This window comes from Melospiza melodia, chromosome 2 (assembly GCF_035770615.1).
Source record: "Melospiza melodia melodia isolate bMelMel2 chromosome 2, bMelMel2.pri, whole genome shotgun sequence".
Lineage (NCBI taxonomy): Eukaryota > Metazoa > Chordata > Aves > Passeriformes > Passerellidae > Melospiza > Melospiza melodia.
The window spans coordinates 64,117,709-64,134,848 of record NC_086195.1 but is presented as its reverse complement, the minus strand read 5'-3'; the positions used below and the strand labels follow the sequence as shown (position 1 = coordinate 64,134,848).

Genomic DNA, 17,140 nt, shown 5'->3' with positions numbered 1-17,140 from the left:
GAAGGAGGTAGGAACTGGACACCTTGATACATACTTGGTAAGTGTGAGGTGTGCATGCAGAATAGATGTCTCACTTTTTCACACTCCAAGTGTGTAGACCACACTTGCCATTCCAGATCTCACGTCACACACCTACAGATCTGTGGGGGGGAATAAGTAAGGAGAAAAATGCAGGGGATGTTCACTGCTTGCTCCAGCTGCTTTACCCCTCTCCTGTCAGCCTCCCACCCTGCTCCCACTCTGCTGAATCTAAAGTGGCTGGATTAGGAGTGGGTGGTCTTTGGCTCCATCTCTCCTGCTGCAGGTGCTATGAGCCACTCATTTACACCTAGCGGGGATCATCCAGTGGGAAAGCAACAGACAAAGTACATACTCCTGCCTCTGACAGGACACTGACCATTGCCAGGGAAGGGGAGCCCAGCAAGCCAGGTACCTGGCTTTGGCAGGTCACACCTGACCCAGAGCCTGAACAATTCATTAACAATGGAGAGCTCTGCCTTTTCCAGCCTGGTGCTCCGCGCACCAGCCCAGCTGTCACTGGGGCTGCTCCTTGCAAAACTGCCACACCAACAACACTCAGAGAGGAAAGGCTGCAGCTGGCAGCTGGGGCTATCATGGGGAGGAATTCTGTGACACATGGCACTCCTAAGAGTTAAGGAAAGTGGTGATGGGGGCAACATGTAGGAGTGTACTGATGGCATGTGGAAGACCTGGGGACCTTTGGCACAGGAAGCAGTGAGTCCAACCTGACTCAGAGAGGCAACCACTCCAGGGTTTAGACCCTAAGCATAGGAACACAGGATGACTGGGTTGGAAGGTGCCTCCTGAGGTGAAAACTCCAGTTCAAAGAGAGTCAGCTATGAGGTTAGACCAGATTACTCACAGCTTTATCCAGTCTGGTCCTGAAAACCTCAAAGAATGGATACTGAACAATCTCTCTGGGAAACTCGTTACAGTGCTTGACACTTCTCACAGTCAAAAGGTTTTCCCTGACCCTCAGCGTGAGCAACTCTAGTTTCTCTTCTCCCACGCTCCACAAGTACTATTAGGTTGTAATGTCTTGGAATATTTTCCCACCATTTTACATCACATTCACAAAACAGGTTTGCTGCAGGCTTCTGTGCAAAGACATGAGAGAAATCAGAGAAATCACTGGAAAATAAAGAGACAGCAATCTTGAGCTTAACATGCTTGAGCTTTCTATTAATTTAAATCCATTCAAGGAACTAAGAGAAACCCTGCCATGCTAATCAGAAAAGCCAGTGTTAGGAGATGTCTAAGCTGTAGTCAAAGGTACACTTGAAATGCATTCAGACACCCATGCAGACCTGAAACCCTAAACTTGGCTCAGTTACTGACAACAACCAAGCTAATCTTTGGCACTTAGCTGGTTGGCACTCAAATATCCACAAGTTCCTAGGTCTATTTTACAGCCTTAACTGTCGAGCAACCTCAGTGAAAATTCTCCTCCACATCCCAGAAACTGAGACCCAGCTATGATGAGAGTTGCTAGACAGCTCCCTAGGAACTATGATGGGGTATCCCCAATATACAGACACGACCTGCAGCCATTCCCAGAGGAAGAAGCCACCTCCACTTCTCATTGAGTAATTGCTATATGCCATGTTACACAAAGCACATGTATGACATTGAGATATGACTGTGGAGAAGGTGACTGGATATCAGGTTAGCCTTTTAAGATCACTTTTCAGCTTTTTCCATACCTTAGGAAATCATAATCCAGATCACTGCCATTCTGGTGTCCTCTGTAAAATTTAAATATACTCTATGACTCCATTTCAAATTATCACATATGGAGCTGCTCTGTTATGACCCACTCAATTACTTTTCCCCAGGGAGAAATAACCAGAAAACTCATATTTAGGAAAGAAAATGTAAAGTTGCACATCACTAAACATGTGCAAACTATGACATCTAACTAGATCATAGTAAAACATCCCTGCGGGAGATGAAGAAATCATGTGGCTTGCTTAAAACTGGAATGGAAAAAGGCCCGGAGCAAGCTCAGGGCACAATCCTGCACTGGCCCTTGTGTGGTGAATAAACCAAATGTGACTGATTATGAGCTTTCTATCACTAATTAAAACCTCTTGAATTCTGAGTTCAAAATCTGCTTCATGTAAATTTCAAGGTAAAATAAATACAAGCATAGCACTCCCTTCTCTGGGACCTACCTGGTCTTGGGAAGCCAATACAGAGGCTGTATACTGAACTAATTCTGCAAAAATCGAACCAGATAGACTTGGAAGAGAGAACACAAAGCTCTGCTCATGCTAGGATGTTAGTTTCCAACCACATCCTAGAGCTCAGACCTAGTACTTCAAAGCATTGATTTCCAGCTCGAAGAAAATATGTCTGAAGAATCCTTTCAATAACTCCAGGAAGGCTGGAGCCAAAAATCTAGGCTGCCAAGTAAGAATCATTCTAAACAAAATTCCTTAGGAGGAGTAGTCCAACTAAAATTCAAGGATCCCACCTTCACTAAATCCAGCCTCTAGGACTGACAGGAGAATTAGCCCCTTCTAAAGCACAGCAGTGTAAAAGTTTCACACAAAGCAGGCATCAGACAGTATTACTACATTCATATCTGACTCCCACAGAGACCAGAATCATAGCTGAGCAATCCCCCTTAGCGCACGCCTTCATACCACCAGGGCAAGAAAAGCTCCTCAGTTAACTGTATAAATAGGTCCCTAAAGTCCACTGAGCTAGCACCATCAAGAATGAACGTGTATCACACCAATCAAAAATTGCTATCATATGAGAAGTCAAACATCTGCACCATTAAGGTCTGTATTGGAGGACTGCAATTTGCAAAGTGAATTTTCAGCTATCATTATCCCATCGACATAGCATAGATGCTATTTTCTGTTTTCATCTATGCCCACACAACTGTATGACACTTATAAATATATATACAAACACGTATATATAATCTCATATGAGCATGATAATTGCAACAGCTCAGCTATACCAGGGGTTATTTGTCACATAAAAACGCTGCCATGCACAGGAGCAAACACCTGTAGTTTGTACGACAGCTTAACCACATTTTGCAGTGGAGAGTGGATGTTACTAAATGCATGTTCGTTCTTTATTTCAACAGCATTGTGGGAAGAGAGACCAAGAATTAACGCTGCCTGTTCAGACAGACATCGATAAAAGGCGTACCAGTAATTACCCAGCTAACAGAATAATAATGCCCTTGGCAGCAATGGTGTGTGGAGGATAGGGGCAAGGCAGGAGATGGAGGCAACACATGTCCTGATATGCTATAGAGACACTGATCCAGGTGAGCTTGAAGAATCTCAAGGGAAATATTGCAGTGATCTTTGCCATGTAGACACGTAAGAGATTTCTCTAGGTCATAAGGACATTTGAGACTGCTGAGAGACATAGGCTAGGTACAGGAATTAATTCCCAAAGTAGAAACTGGATTCTGTAGTTTAAAGTTTGCTGCTGCAGGAGTAGATGGCTCCCTGCAAGTGCTCACAAAGGGCTTTCCCACTGAGACAAGAAGTGTAGCAGCATCAGGCTTTGACATAGTCCCTCAGATTTACTCTGGGGTGACACAGTCCCTCCATCTGGGGTGGTGGTGCAATTCTCATGTCCTCAGAGGTCTCCTTTTCCCACAGATGCCCGCGTGCTCTTGGGAGAGACAGAGCCGACGGCTTGGGAGCGAGATGTACTGCCAAATGAACTCCGGTTTGCTCTCAGAGATTCTTTTGGCATATTGAACTATATATCCCCATGTAACTGATAGAGCTGTACCTGTGGTTTGCACAAAAAAAAAAAAAAAACAAAAACCTGAAGGCAAGAAAGTGTGCCCAGAATGCTGTGTTTACCTGTAGATACCCCTGCTTAAAGATCAAGGGATCTCTTGGTATCTGCATGTGTGTAGGAGGGGAGAGATGGGTCACACAGCCTGAAGGCTTGGGATCCTTTGGTTAAAAATGTGCATGGCGTGGCCCAGCGGAAGGATGCGGTCCCTCCCCGTGTCCCCTCGCAATAGCTCCGCGAGAGGGAAGGGATTCAGCTTTCTTTGCTCTTCTCCATTGAAGTCTACGCAGGGGGAAGGGGGAGACAAGAAGACGTGCAGATCATGGAACGTTATGTATCCTCGGATAACAATAAACCCTTACCGAGCAAAGGAGCCAGCCGCCGGCCGCCTGATCCCGCTTCGGGAGGCACGGCACGGCACGGCACGCCCCGCACCCACCCCCTTCTCCGGAGGCGCCGCACTGACCCACATGTTCGGCGACCTTTCGTCACGGGTGACACGGGCAGGCGACCCCCGGCCCCGGGCACGTCCCGCCGCCCCGCTGCCAGCACCTAGGCCAGCGGCTCCGCGCAGCCCCGCCACGCCACGGGAGACCGCGGTGGGGAAGGGTCGCACGCAGCTAATGGCGCTGCACGGGCGGCAGGGAGGGGGCTGCGAGGGGCGACCTGCCGGGGGCTGCCGTGCGGGTACCCGGGCGGGGGCCGCGGCTGCCCGAGCATCCTCTGGCGCCGTCCCCGCCAACGCCTTACCCACGGTGCGGGATCCGATGCAGCCCATCACTCCGGCGGGGCTCCGGGGAGAGGCGGCAGCCTCAGCAGCGAGTAGGCGGAGAAGGCGGGGAGCGGCGGAGGTCGGAAAGGAGCCGGTCCCTTCAGCGGGAAACGCCGGGGTGGCCCAGCGGGGACCGGCGCGGGGTCATGGTCAGGTAGGAGCGCGGGGTGCCCCCGCCGGGGCGAGGCGGGCGGGCGGGCGCGGAGCCCGCGGGCCAGGCTGGCATCTGCCCCCGCCGCGCCTCCGCGCTCTGCGCCGCGCCCCGCGAGGCTCCCCGTGCGCTGCCGCGTCCCCGCCGGTGCCGCCGCCGAGCCCCCGCTGCCCGCCCGCCCCCCGCTCCCGGCTCCCCGACGGGGGGCGGGCTGAGATTGGGTAAACAGCTCGGCCCGGCAGCGCCGCGCCGATTGGCTGCCGCCCTCCGCGGCCCGGGGAGGGGAGGCAGCGCCCGCCGGGCCGGGCCGCCCCTCTGGCCGCGGGGAGCGCGGGACGGGCCGGCGGCGGGGCGGAGGCGAGGGAGCCCGGCGGGCGGGCAGGACGGGACGGGACGGGACGGGACGGGACGGGACAGGTGCGGGCGGCGCGGGATGCGCACGGAGCGGGGGGCGGCGCGGGGCCCCTCCCGTCCGCCGGGGGAGCGGGGCGGGCACAGGTGAGCGGCGGGCGGTGCCGCAGGCCGGGAGCGGAGGGGGGAGCGGGCAGCGGGCTTGTCCCTGTAAGAGTAAAGCAAGTGGGGACGGGGCGAGGTGGGTGAGCAGCTGGTGCGTCCCCTTAAGAAGAAGCAGCAGCCGCGAGGGGCTGGGGATGGATGGTTGCATGGATGGATGGTTGCATGGATGGATGGTTGCATGGATGGAGGCGGGGCGGGCGCGGTTTCCCGGTAACTACACTTGCGGACCCGACTCAGTTACCGGCAGCCCCCCAGCGGCCGCGCCGCGCCTCCCCCGGGGCGCTCCCGCGCGGCTGAGCCGGCCCGGCGCGGTGCCGGTGTCGGTGCGGTGCCGGTGCCGCCGCAGCCCGGCCCGCAGGCACTGCGGGAGCTGCCGAGGGGCAGGCGGCCCGCGGAGCCGCCCCAGCCGCCATCCGGCGGGAGAACGGCCGTTCCCCGCGGTCCGATCTGCCCCCGGAGCCGGCCGCGGGGCTCGGGCGTGCGGCGCCGCCCGGCCTCTGCCCCTGGCCCCGCACGACCGCGAAGGAAGCGAGCCCAGCCGTGAGGATGCTCGCTGAGGCCTTTCCCAGATCCTCCCCGCTAACACGGCAGTGAGGAGGGATCTCTGCAGATGGAGAAGGTGTGGTTAGGTCAGTTCCCTTCACACCCCAAATTCTTCTCACCTGATGGCACCATCAACAGGCAGTGTCCTCCTGGCCCGCTTCCCCACCACCAGGGACTCTCTCCAGTCTGGTCCATCCACCTTCACACTCTGAAATGCTTACTATTTTTCCCTGGTCCTTTGTGTCTCCTTCGCCCAAAAAGCCTCTCTGATCTCACCAGCATCCTTCCACTCATCTCTACTAATGGCAGATTGAATTTTGCTGATCCCATATGATCCATTTTGATCTCATCCTCGTGCTTGGAGAATTCAGTTTTTGTCAGCATTGCTGAGAAGTCACTCAAGACAGCTGATCATTCTTCATTAACAGCAGTTCCAAAGAATAGGTAAGTTCATTCATTTTTCCATTCACACCTTACAGTCAGCCTAAGGAAGGAAAAAAATAAGGAAAAAAAGGGCTTCAGACAGAACATATTTTGCCTGACCCTCTGAAACAATAAGCAGGAAGAATACTCAGATAAAGTCAATTTACAAAATAAAATCTATGCAGGAAAGATAAAGGCAGAGAAAAAAACCCCAAACCACGGTCTGAATATAGGCAGCTATTTTATCTTTTTCCTTCTTCATGATATTGAAGGTATTACTATGTATGGTGAACATGACGCTGCTGAAGTGTAAGAGATCAGAGTCCCCTCCTCTCTGGTGCCCGAGGCCAGTCTGCTCTGCTGCTACAATGCTTATCACTGGGTACAATGCATTAGATCCCTGATGAGGCTGAAGTTTTTCCACAGTTAGAGTTCTTTCCCTATTTCACTCCTTCCACCTCCCCCATATATTTCCAAACCTATCAGTTTTCATCTCGTTTTTCTGAATGACTTACTAAAGATACTTTTCCTGACATGTCTACACTCTTCTAGCCTGGGTTGTAAAAGCACTGGGAAACAATGGGCTTGGCAGTATGTTAACTAGAGGTGTTTCACCATCTCTAAAAAGCGGATCTAAAAATGCGAAGAAAAGGGAAGCAAAAGCAGATTGCAATGGGAAGAGTGGTATATTAAGACAAAAGTCCTGTTTTGGGTAAATGTTTTTTAAGCTGGTGGCTGCCCAGCCAGCTGCTGTCACCCACAGTCTCCGGTGGACTGATCGATCAGGACAGCTGTCCTCAGCAGTTTCACCAAACCCCACCAAACAGCATTTGCACCTCACCCTGGCCTAAGAAGATGTATTACTGACACAGCTGTGGGCAATTTCTTTTCCTCTGTTCAGAGAGTCTAGTTTCATTTTAATCCCCGTCTCCCTCTCACCCACCCGCCAAATCTAAATCTGTTCCTCTGTGAACCCTTTTTGTGCACTGAGTGAACTCTGCTGTGGTTTCCTTTTCAGTGAAGATTTCAGACAAGTCACATTGACTCTTCTTTCTTTATTCCCCCTGAGCTTGTCTATTGCTTTACCTCAAGCTCAAAGTCATATCCCAAGTCCTAGAAAATGCACATTTGGCTTTCCTTTCATTAAGCTACAATATCATCTACATCAACCTGCTCTGACTTCTGCCCCAGGGTGTGATTCCACAGGCAGGTGAGCAAGTCCTAGCACTTACCCTGCCTGAAAAGCTGCTTTCCAGTTCTTCATGGGTTTGTCTGCTGCTGCTTTAGTGAGGTGGTAGTTTACACAGGATCTGGCAAGCACCCGTGCTGCTGCCAGACATGCACAGCAGAAAAAAAAAAGAACTGGAAAGAAGGATTATACTCAAGTGTCCATTCATTCACTCCACAGAATTATTGGTCTGTCTTGTGGCTGTCTCACATGTCCTGATGCCACCAGCTCCCTCATTTTTTTAATTTGAAATCAATATCACTTAGCTGCTGGAAGCAATACCTGTCTTGGCACCTAGAGCCATGCTTCATCTCTCATTTCTAATATAGTCAGCTTAATGAAAGGGTAAACTCTTCACCATCTTTTGGTTCTTAATCACACCTTTATTTATCATGTTTACATAACATTATGTGTTATTTATATTTACATAAATCTCCATATTAAAAGTCAATTTCATTCTCATTAGAAGTTGAGAAGATTTCGTTAAGACAGCTTTCACCCAGTTGCTCAGCTCTTCTGTGCAGTGGGTTCTATGCAATAGGGAATTCATCATCAGTGAACAGTTTCTAGTTTTTATCAAGACAATAACAAACTTTTTAAAATCAGTAAAAATGTTTATCATATAGCACCAAAAGAAAAGTAGGTATTTTACATTTTGAAGAAATACATGGTTTAATAAGAATGTGATTTCATAAGAATTATCTCGTAGGAGGGAAGTGATAAGACTGAATCTCTGAACAAGGGACTGAAACAGAACATAAATCTAACTGTGCCCCACAGTTTTTGTCCTTGCACTTTCATGAGCAACAGCATTCCCACTGCTGCTTAAAGGAACTGGAGGTAAATGACAGAACATAAACAGTTTTGTTTTCTTTGAAATAAACTTTCTGACAGGCTGTGGATATTTTCTCTGAGCATTGTGGGTTGGTTCTTAAACAATGAGGCTGCAATTTTGTGTAGGAAATTGTGTACAACATTTTTTTGATAAGTGCTGATTTAAATGCTGGTCTGAAAGATCTTCACAAATATAAGTTTTTGTACAGGTTTGGCAAAAAGAGGTATTTAAATATCTAGAGAGAAACATGGATAGATCTTTTTACAAAGCTGGGTACCTCAGAAGAAAGGAGGAGTAGGAAACAGCCCCTTGCAACTTGCTAATTTATTTTTATGATGGATGAAATTATGTGCCCCTCTGTTTATTGCAGATCTGAAAATCTCCCCTTCCACAGCCCCTGTTGTGAAGGGCTGTGCTGGCAAAAGGGAAAGAATGTTTGACCTGTTGTGTTCTGTAGGTCACTGCCATTAGCAACTTCTGTTTGCAAAACAGAGCTTCAGTGCTGCCCAAACTAGGTCAAGGATGCTGCTGGAGGAAGTGCCACATAAAGATCCCTTGACTTCCTTCTTCCTCTGTTCCTGCAGTTTTGCGACGAATTCAACAGAGAAATTGAGAAACCATAAGCATTAAGCATGTGCTCCTAGGGGAGGACCACCTATTTCTGGGGTTGTATGCCAAGGTGAATTGGGAACAGACAAGGATCCATGCCTCTCTTCCCCCATGCCCTGCACACAGAGTGGTCACTGTAAGTCTGGGCAGGGATGGGTGGGGAGGAAAACACAATTCCAGCAAATCTTAAAATAGTCACCTTGTGACTGATGGTCACTAGCCTGATAGAGGGGCTGATAACAGCACAGAGCAAAGCAGTTTTAGAACTAGTCTGGTTCTTAGCAACTTGTTCTAAACTACCCTGAGGCTTCCATCATATCCCTGAAGAACAGCTTATGCTGTAAACTAACTGTTTGTTTGTGTTTTAAGAGACAGCTGTTCATATTTTCTATAAGCCATTGATGAATCTATTAAACCTGTTCTACCAGATGTTCCCTATATCTCTATATAAATATAAAGATCTTATAAATTATAAATACTGGAACAGCATCTTCCAAAGAAACACTGCTTATAAAATACAAAGCTATTGTCACTGTCTTACCTGCTGAGTAAATATATTCTTTTCATCAATTAATTATCACGGATGCAGATTATATCACAGTAGGTAATGTGTCCCTGTTATCTTCCTTAGCTACCACTAAAACCAGCTAAAATGAAAAGAAAAAACAATATATATCTTGCCAACTAATGTCCCACTTTCAAGTAAACATCACCAAGCACCAAATAATGCAAAATGTCTTCCTTTTGCCTATTCCCCAGAGGTATCACTGGCAACCATATCTGTCGTCCCATGAAAAGACTCTGGAAAATGAATGTCCACCTTCTCCTTCTCTGATCCTTTTAAAATCCTTATGTAATACCTTGTGACCAGCTACTATCACAGAAGACATGGAAAAACTTCCTACATGCTTCTTGCACGATGTGTCTTCAGCTGTGGAAAATATGCAGAGGCCTGTGAAGTTCATGAGTAGAAGATGTTTACAAAAATAGAATCTGTATCAGATCCATAGAGGCAGGAATCGTCCTGCAGGGGCTGTTGCTCCAGTGTGCTTCAGCGCTGGCCTCCTGCCACTGGCAGTTTGGATTCCCCAGTAAAAGCTACTTCTGGCAGAGATCTCAGTAATTGCTTCATGGAGGTAATGTAGTAGATGCCATAAGAGTTAATTCTACATCAAGCTGTATTAGCTACTGATAGGATTTTCGTGTGGACCGAAAAGGAAATGAGATAGCAAAATGACTCATGCAGTTCTTCTTTCTTCAGAGCTCCTTTGCTGCAGAAGACAAACAGAAAGGTTTTTTATGAGGTTTTAAAGAAGGAAAAAAAGCAGTGCCAATGTAGTTCAGATCCTGAAAGTGGTGCAACTTATCTCACATAAGTGAAAGGCTGGGTCCTTTCAAGCTGGGAAAATATTTGAGGCTGTGTGAATCAACTGAAGGGATAACAGGTGGAGAGAGGTAGGTTGTGTTTGCATTACATATTGTGATATAAGCTCATGCTTACCTACACTCACACCCCAGCAAGTTTGATCTCGTTCTTCCTGCACCCAGAGACCATAAAAAACTTTAGGGGAGCATATTAGTTTAGTGCTGAGATAGAACTAATCAGTCCACACCCTCAATAGTGCATTTATCAAAAACTCCTCCTGGGTATTTTATCCCATATGGCTGAAGAGATGTAATGGTGAGCACAATTATTTTCTCCTCTTTCACCCTAAAATATTTTCTCCTCTTCTCTTCATGGTGAATTCTCAAATTAGCCTATGCTGCCACAGTAGAGACACATGCCTGGGACATCCTGGCGTCCTCTATTGGAAACTGAACATTTGGCAGAGCATCCCAAATTAAGGACAATCTTACCCAGAGGAATGAAATACTTTGATGTTCGTAAGATACCTTAAAAACACACTTATTTCAACACAAGGTGAAATTTAAAAAAAAATTCTGAAACAAATTAGGATTTCTGCAGTGGGGAGATCTTCCCAGCACATAAAGCCCTGGCAAGGAGTGGGCCACCTGTAACTTAACAACAGACAGGACTCACATGCGTGCTTTGCTGCAAAGATCCTACTGTGTGACCTTGCTTAGTTTGGCAGTATTTCATTAAAATGCAATCAGCTTTCTGTATAACACCTGGATTTGAAGTATTGATACAGAAATAAATTTTCAATACTCAAGTGTTTACAATTCTTTTCTCACCTTACATTGATATTTGCCTTCCATTTGTTTTTCTTAAGAATTTGTAGCTTCATGGTTTTTCAGAAGAACAGTCCTGGCTTGCAGGTTTTTAGGAAGTATGATATTCTCTCAGCATCTTCATCCCTTTTTGGTCTTTATGCAGAGTCATGCAGAAGTGTCATGCTGAGTTCTAGATATATTAAGAACTCATTTTTGTACAGTTCCCATTTCAAGGCTTTATGGAAGACATGGGACAGGAACTTACCATCTGGAGCTGTGGTGGTGCAGCTTGCTCTGGTAGCATCTCCCCCACGCCTTCGTAGCACAGTGACCTAGTGCATGTGACCATGCATCACCTGCCACTCCAGCAGGGGACCCAGCACTCTCTGGAACTGCAGCTCAGCACCAAAGAACTAGCAAGTCTAGGCTGCCTCATCTGTCACAAACTTCACCCACTCAGCAGCCCCCTCCTGGCAAGTGCCTTTCATAAATCCATTCTGCATCCTCGTGTGTCCTTACCTTGTGTCTGAGCCAGCTAAATGCCTGCTCATACAGAGTGAGACTGGAGGTAGGCTGGGCCAGGCTCTGAAATTCCAGTTTCTTCTGCCATGGCCTGGGGCTTCTCCAGCAGCAAGGGAAATGGGAAGATAGTGAGTTCAGATAAGGGACTTTCCCACTCCCTGCCTGCCAGGAAGGGCTCAGCAAATGCCAGTGAGTGAGGAGGAGAAAAGAAAGAAACTTCCAGGAGTGTGAAAAAGGAATTTGTTGAACCTCTGGCAGTGACACTGAGACTATGAAGGCTCCTCATCATCAGGTAGGTAGCGACAAGAGGGGAGATCTGAGGAGGTTTCTTTGGAAGGTCAAAAAGGCTACTTGATATGCATTCAGAAAAGAGACACCCCCAATGATATAAATGTGAGATGTATATTAGGGTGAGAATATCTTTGGTACAGTCTGAGTCTTATTTTGCCTATTTTAAACATTTACTTCATCCTCTACTGAGTGTCTCATTTCCCAGCAGTGAAGCTCCTTCTCCTAAATGTCAGTTGAATCTATACTAGTGGTGTTGCTCAAACTGCATTTTTAAAAATAATCTGCAAGCAGTTAATGTGCTTTTTAAATTCCCAGTGTTATGTAAAAAGGCACAATATTTTTAGCCTTACAAAATATCAGTTGTCATCTCCTCACTCTCTCCCTTTGATATATTGGAGATGGGGGCCTAGAAGCTCAGCAAAACTGTGGATACTAACTGCTTTAAAAATAAGGTGGGGAGTTTCTTTCTGCAACGTGGTTTTGTAATTTTACAGATCTTAATAAAAACATACAAAAATACCCCAAACCGTAAAAGCAAGCCTGAACAAAGAAACGTACTTCTTATTTTAAAAGCTACTGATTCTGTCCTCTCTGCCAAATTTTCATGTCTGGAATAATGACAGTATTATGTATCCTGAAGCAAAATATCGACTTAAAACTGTTCACTCATGCACTGGCAGAATGGCCCTCCTATTTTAAAAAAATCTCCAGAAATTACTCTCTAGCATAGAGCACACAGCTGTTGTGAGTAGGCTCTGGCAAATCAACATTGACTCAAACTATTTTTGGAATCAAGTCAGGCCTGCTGCTGTTTCTGGAAGATGTGAATACATCTACCTGCTCTGCTCTGCTCTGCTGTGCTGCAGTCCATAAGGAATATGGTGGGATCCAGGATGCTTCCCTCTGTGCTTATTTGGAGGTGACCTTTCCATTCCCATCTGTTTACAAGTCTTCTGAGGTGTGATGTTTTTACCTGCTGGCAAGCACCTTGATAAGCACATTGGGACCTTGCTGCTCTCTGTGTTCTCCACTGAAATTTGAGGAACAGGCTCTCAGAAGGGGCTGCCTCACTGCTTTTTCTTCTTGCTGTCTTGTAACACTTGACATCCTGATGGCACTGCTGGCAAGGAGGCACCACCTATCAGAAGCAGCTCAGGAAAGAGCACCCCATCCTCAGACTTGCTGGGATCATAGCTGATTCTTGAAAGAAATCCACTAGTGCAATTCAAGAGATGGCTGCTAGAAAATCTTGGAATGATAATGTTTGTTGTTGCACCACACGGTCTGTGCAGGTGCTATGTCTCACTACAGGGCTAAGGCAAAGCCTCTTAGCTTTTATCTGCTCTCACTGAAGGCTGCTTTTCCTTTCTGTCTCCCCAAAATTCATCTTAATCTGCAATAAGTAAGATAACATTTATAATTTTTTATATTTACCACTTCTTCCTCAGTTTACTGTCAGCTGGGAGAAAGAGTTGAAATGATTGTAGATGAGGAGAGTTCTGTTCTCATGGTCCCTGGAGTCACATAAATAATTGCTATGTTTAGGAGAGTGGAATTCTTCAGGCACCAACTATGTAACTTGAAATTCCATTCCTTGCTTGGAGGTGCAGGGGATTTGGAGAACAACAATTTCTGAGTCAAAAGCAAACACAAGTGGAGACTCTTGGACTCTGGTATAATGTGCTAAGACAGCAAAGCAGGATGCAGCATACTGTAGGCTTCTCATCAGTGTAGACTGAAAGACAAAATGAATTCTGAGTCTAATGAGGGAGTCATTCCAGCCTCAAAACCAAGCCAAGGACCTGAGAATATGCAACATTAAAGAGTAAAAAAGTCTACAATTTAGTGTCCCTCTAATCTTGACCGCAAGCTAAGGTCATTAAGTTGAATTTAGGCTTTTGGCACCAAAGGGCTGATATCTGTCTGCAGTGATATCATCTAAGAAGTTAGAGGCAATGAACAGTATCAACCAGATCTTCATCATATTCTTCACAGATGAACTGTACCCTCTACCTTTCCCAGTCTCCTTCCTCAAGAAGACTGGCAGTGTGTAGTCTAGCCCCTGTGGAATGCCTCTTTCTGAAACTTCAGAGGGAGACAGCATCCCATATGTGCATTTAAATTTGGACCTCTCTGCAGATTTCCTCTTTCTTGGATCAGGAGAAAATAGGAGCTGTTTTACTGCATTGGAGAAATGCAGGCTGTCCAATGTGTCCAGAGCGAGTGACAAGTGGAACTAAGGCAGCTCCTTCTCTTTCAGGGTGTTATATCTGAGGTTGCAGTGCCTGTCTGTACATTGACTGGATGTAATATGTGGCTCTTGCACTGCTTCAGATTTGACACACCCTTACACAAATACACAATATTTTCTCATTTACTTCCAAACAAAATATAGCCCTCCTTTTACCAGATCTCTCTTTTTTTAATATTCTTAAAGATAGAGGCTTGATGACCACCTTGGGAGGACAGAGTTTTTGGTAAGCCTGGCCACAAAGGCTAAATAAACAGGAAGCAAAAGGATTAGTGCTGGTGGGACTCAGTAATTCTTCTCATTGAACACTATGTACCAAGGTGTTGGAAAGAAAGCTGTTGGTGGGAAGCCCAGGAAAAGCAACACTGAAATAGCTTTGTAAACATCCCGTTCATTTCCTCTGGCAGCAGCAAGTGTAGCACTGTCTCTGAGACCATCAGTCACTGCAGAAAATGTTTGATAGGGCTCTCCTCATAACCTGACCCTATTTTCATTAGCACCTTGGTGAGATTCTGCTGGCTTAGTTTCCAGGCATCTTTCTCTACTTGCTGCTCCCAACTTTTAGCCAGCACTGTCACAAACATTACCTGGGACTCAAGAATCCCAAGGAAAAAGTATATTTGTAGATGAAGCCTAAATGCAATGACCTTCATGTAAATTACATCTAAATGCAATATCTAAAGTGGCTTGTAGGGAAACGGAAGTCTTTTGGGTAAGGCTGAAGGTTCCAAATGACTTTTTTAAATGAGCTATGAAAACAAAGGGTCAAGTTTGCCCAGTAATATTATCATATCATATAATGTAATATTATTATATCATCATATTGTAATATTATTATATCATATTATATCAATATTGTAATATTATTATATTATCATGTTGACCTTCATCAAGGCAGCTGAAGAATGCCTTCATTGAAGGAAATGCACCCCTAGCAGAGTACAGAGTGCAGATGGTCAATGACTCAGTAATTCAAGATGAAATGTATTTTGGTCCTCCTTTTTGTGGACTTCTCCTGCCTTTTGAGCAATAGCTGTGGCTGCTGATTTCTCAATATCACTTGGATTAGCTACTGTCCACTGGCACTGCTACTACCCTCTCCTCAATGGATTTCATACCATGAAAGTGGCTTTCGTACCATGCTCGATCACTTTGCTGCAAAGACTTTCAGAAGGAACTTAGCACAGATCTTTAGAAAGGCCTCTTATGGTTTATATTTTCAACCTACTGAAAATCATACTCTGCTTGAAAAGAAACAGCTCTCTCCCATAAGCTGTCACTTGTCACAGACTCCTAGCTGCCACTGGAAGGACTATAACTCTACTGCAAGGCTCTGGTGATTTTCCTGAAAACCCCATGAAACAGTCAAAGATTTTTGTCTGGTCATCCTTCTATTCATACTGTTAGTAAATTAACTAGCAAAGGCACTAGTAGCCACGTGCACTAAACCTGGGAACTGCAAGAAATTTCATGTAGCCCCACACTTTTCTTTTGAATAACTGTAAGGCAAGGGCTTGAGGGGCTACACCTCTTAAAGCTGTACTCAAATGGTGTTTTACTGTGCAGCTCGTGGATAACATTTGGCTTGTTTAATTTTTATTTTTTTTTTTTGCAAGCAGACTGTTAGACCATATGCCTCTATTGTCTGTTTGGTTGGTCTGTTGCTTTGCTCAAGGGCCTTGGTTCCGTGATCATCTACACTGTGTACATACTAGATTTTGCCAGGACTGCAGTCTGGAGTTAAATAATTACTTGGTTTTATGAGAGGCTGGTTTGCTGCAGGATCCACACCCTGTAGATAATGCAGGCAGGGACTATATCAAGCTTCATTCTTCCTCACCAGAGCGATCTGCTTGTGTCTTCCTAATGTGCTCTCAAGTCCAACATGCCCTGGCAAATGCATTGGCACATCTTTGTGGGCACACTTCAAAGCACAGAGTTAGCAGTCTTCAGAGCCTGTCCCTGCTTATTTGGCTCAGTTCTTATGCAAAAAAATAGTAGCACTGGGACAAACTGGAGTGACCAGGAGCTTGTCCCAGGTTAATGTTACTGGGACTGTAGCTTGGCATCTCTCTCCCTCCAGTACCAAGCAGCTGCACCAGGTGCTGCCCTGGGAAGCCACAACAGGATATCTACTGCACCACATGCAAGAAGGCTCAGTCTGAGACCAAGAGAGCTGAGCACCTGCTTTTGTGTCTCAGCTATGTCCAGGGAGGATGGGGTGAAGAACCCTTTTCCCAGGAAACAGCACCCTTTCCCTGACACAGACACACTCTGGCATTACTCCTGGGAATTTCTGTCTAAATCCACCAGGTTACAACATCCAGGAGTACCTACATCTAATGAAACTCCTTTGTAGGACAGAGCATGGGTTGTTTGTGCCATGCTTACAGCTCTACATAAGTGAAGAAAGGAGACTTCTACCATGGGAGCGTGGTACTTGGGTGGAAAGAGGCTTGCCGCACACACAGGAACTCTTTAATTAGCAGGCTGACAGATGTGTTTCTTTGACAGTTCTGACAAGCAGCAATATTTGCCACAGAACAGCCAAATACGTCACTGCTTGCCTTGCTGGTGGCAAGGGCTGGGGCATACAGCTGAGGAAATGGCAAGGGTGCCTTGGAATGTGGAAATGGCAGCTTTCGGAGCAGAATGGGCTCTGGCGGCCATCCACACTCAGCCACACAAATGGGCATGCCCCGGGAGCCATCTCACAGCTCCCCAGAGTTGCAGAACAGGTCGTGCAGCACCTGAGGGAAGAGATATCCACTGGGACAACCTGCTTGCATCTCTTTCTTTGGGCACAGAGCCCAGCAGCAGAGAGCAGGAGGTGTGGGAGGGCTGTGTGAGGGGAAGGAAGCCTGCCAGTGAGCCAGCCCCAGGAGCCACAGAATTGCAGGCCACTGCCTGCTGAGAAGCAGCAGGAAATTTTGGTGGAAGGAGATAAGGAAACAGCGGTGGTAACTCATCTGGGAGCTGCCCCAGAGCCCCTGTCATGGCTCTGTCTAGGAGAGACCTGCCAG

The 17,140-nt window shown here is 46.6% G+C and overlaps 1 protein-coding gene and 2 long non-coding RNA genes across 6 annotated transcripts in view; 1 reads left to right on the top strand and 2 right to left on the bottom strand.

Moving 5' to 3' along the window:
• FAM131B (family with sequence similarity 131 member B) overlaps positions 1-4,789 on the bottom strand; it is a 32,442-nt gene extending 27,653 nt beyond the window's left edge. For 2 of the 3 annotated variants that reach the window (XR_010026699.1, XM_063148554.1), the window contains exon 1: positions 4,552-4,789. Coding sequence is in view for 2 of the 3 variants with exons in the window: in XM_063148554.1 (XP_063004624.1) it covers positions 4,552-4,579 (28 nt within the window). In the remaining variant the exon portion in view is untranslated. The remainder of the gene's footprint in view (positions 1-4,551) is intronic. The other variant, XM_063148555.1, reaches the window with a different exon arrangement.
• Positions 4,790-5,773: 984 nt separating this feature from the next.
• Positions 5,774-11,667, top strand: LOC134414257 (uncharacterized). Of its 2 annotated transcripts, none has more exons than XR_010026696.1 (4): positions 5,774-6,227; positions 8,144-8,274; positions 8,854-9,014; positions 9,638-11,667. It is a non-coding gene; the product is annotated as an uncharacterized LOC134414257 (long non-coding RNA). The 2 variants fall into 2 exon arrangements; XR_010026697.1 differs by having other exon boundaries at positions 8,131-8,274.
• LOC134414258 (uncharacterized) lies at positions 7,797-12,169 on the bottom strand. Its single transcript, XR_010026698.1, has 2 exons — positions 11,573-12,169; positions 7,797-10,149 (listed from the first exon to the last, which is right to left on the bottom strand). It is a non-coding gene; the product is annotated as an uncharacterized LOC134414258 (long non-coding RNA).
• Positions 12,170-17,140: the final 4,971 nt, after the last annotated feature.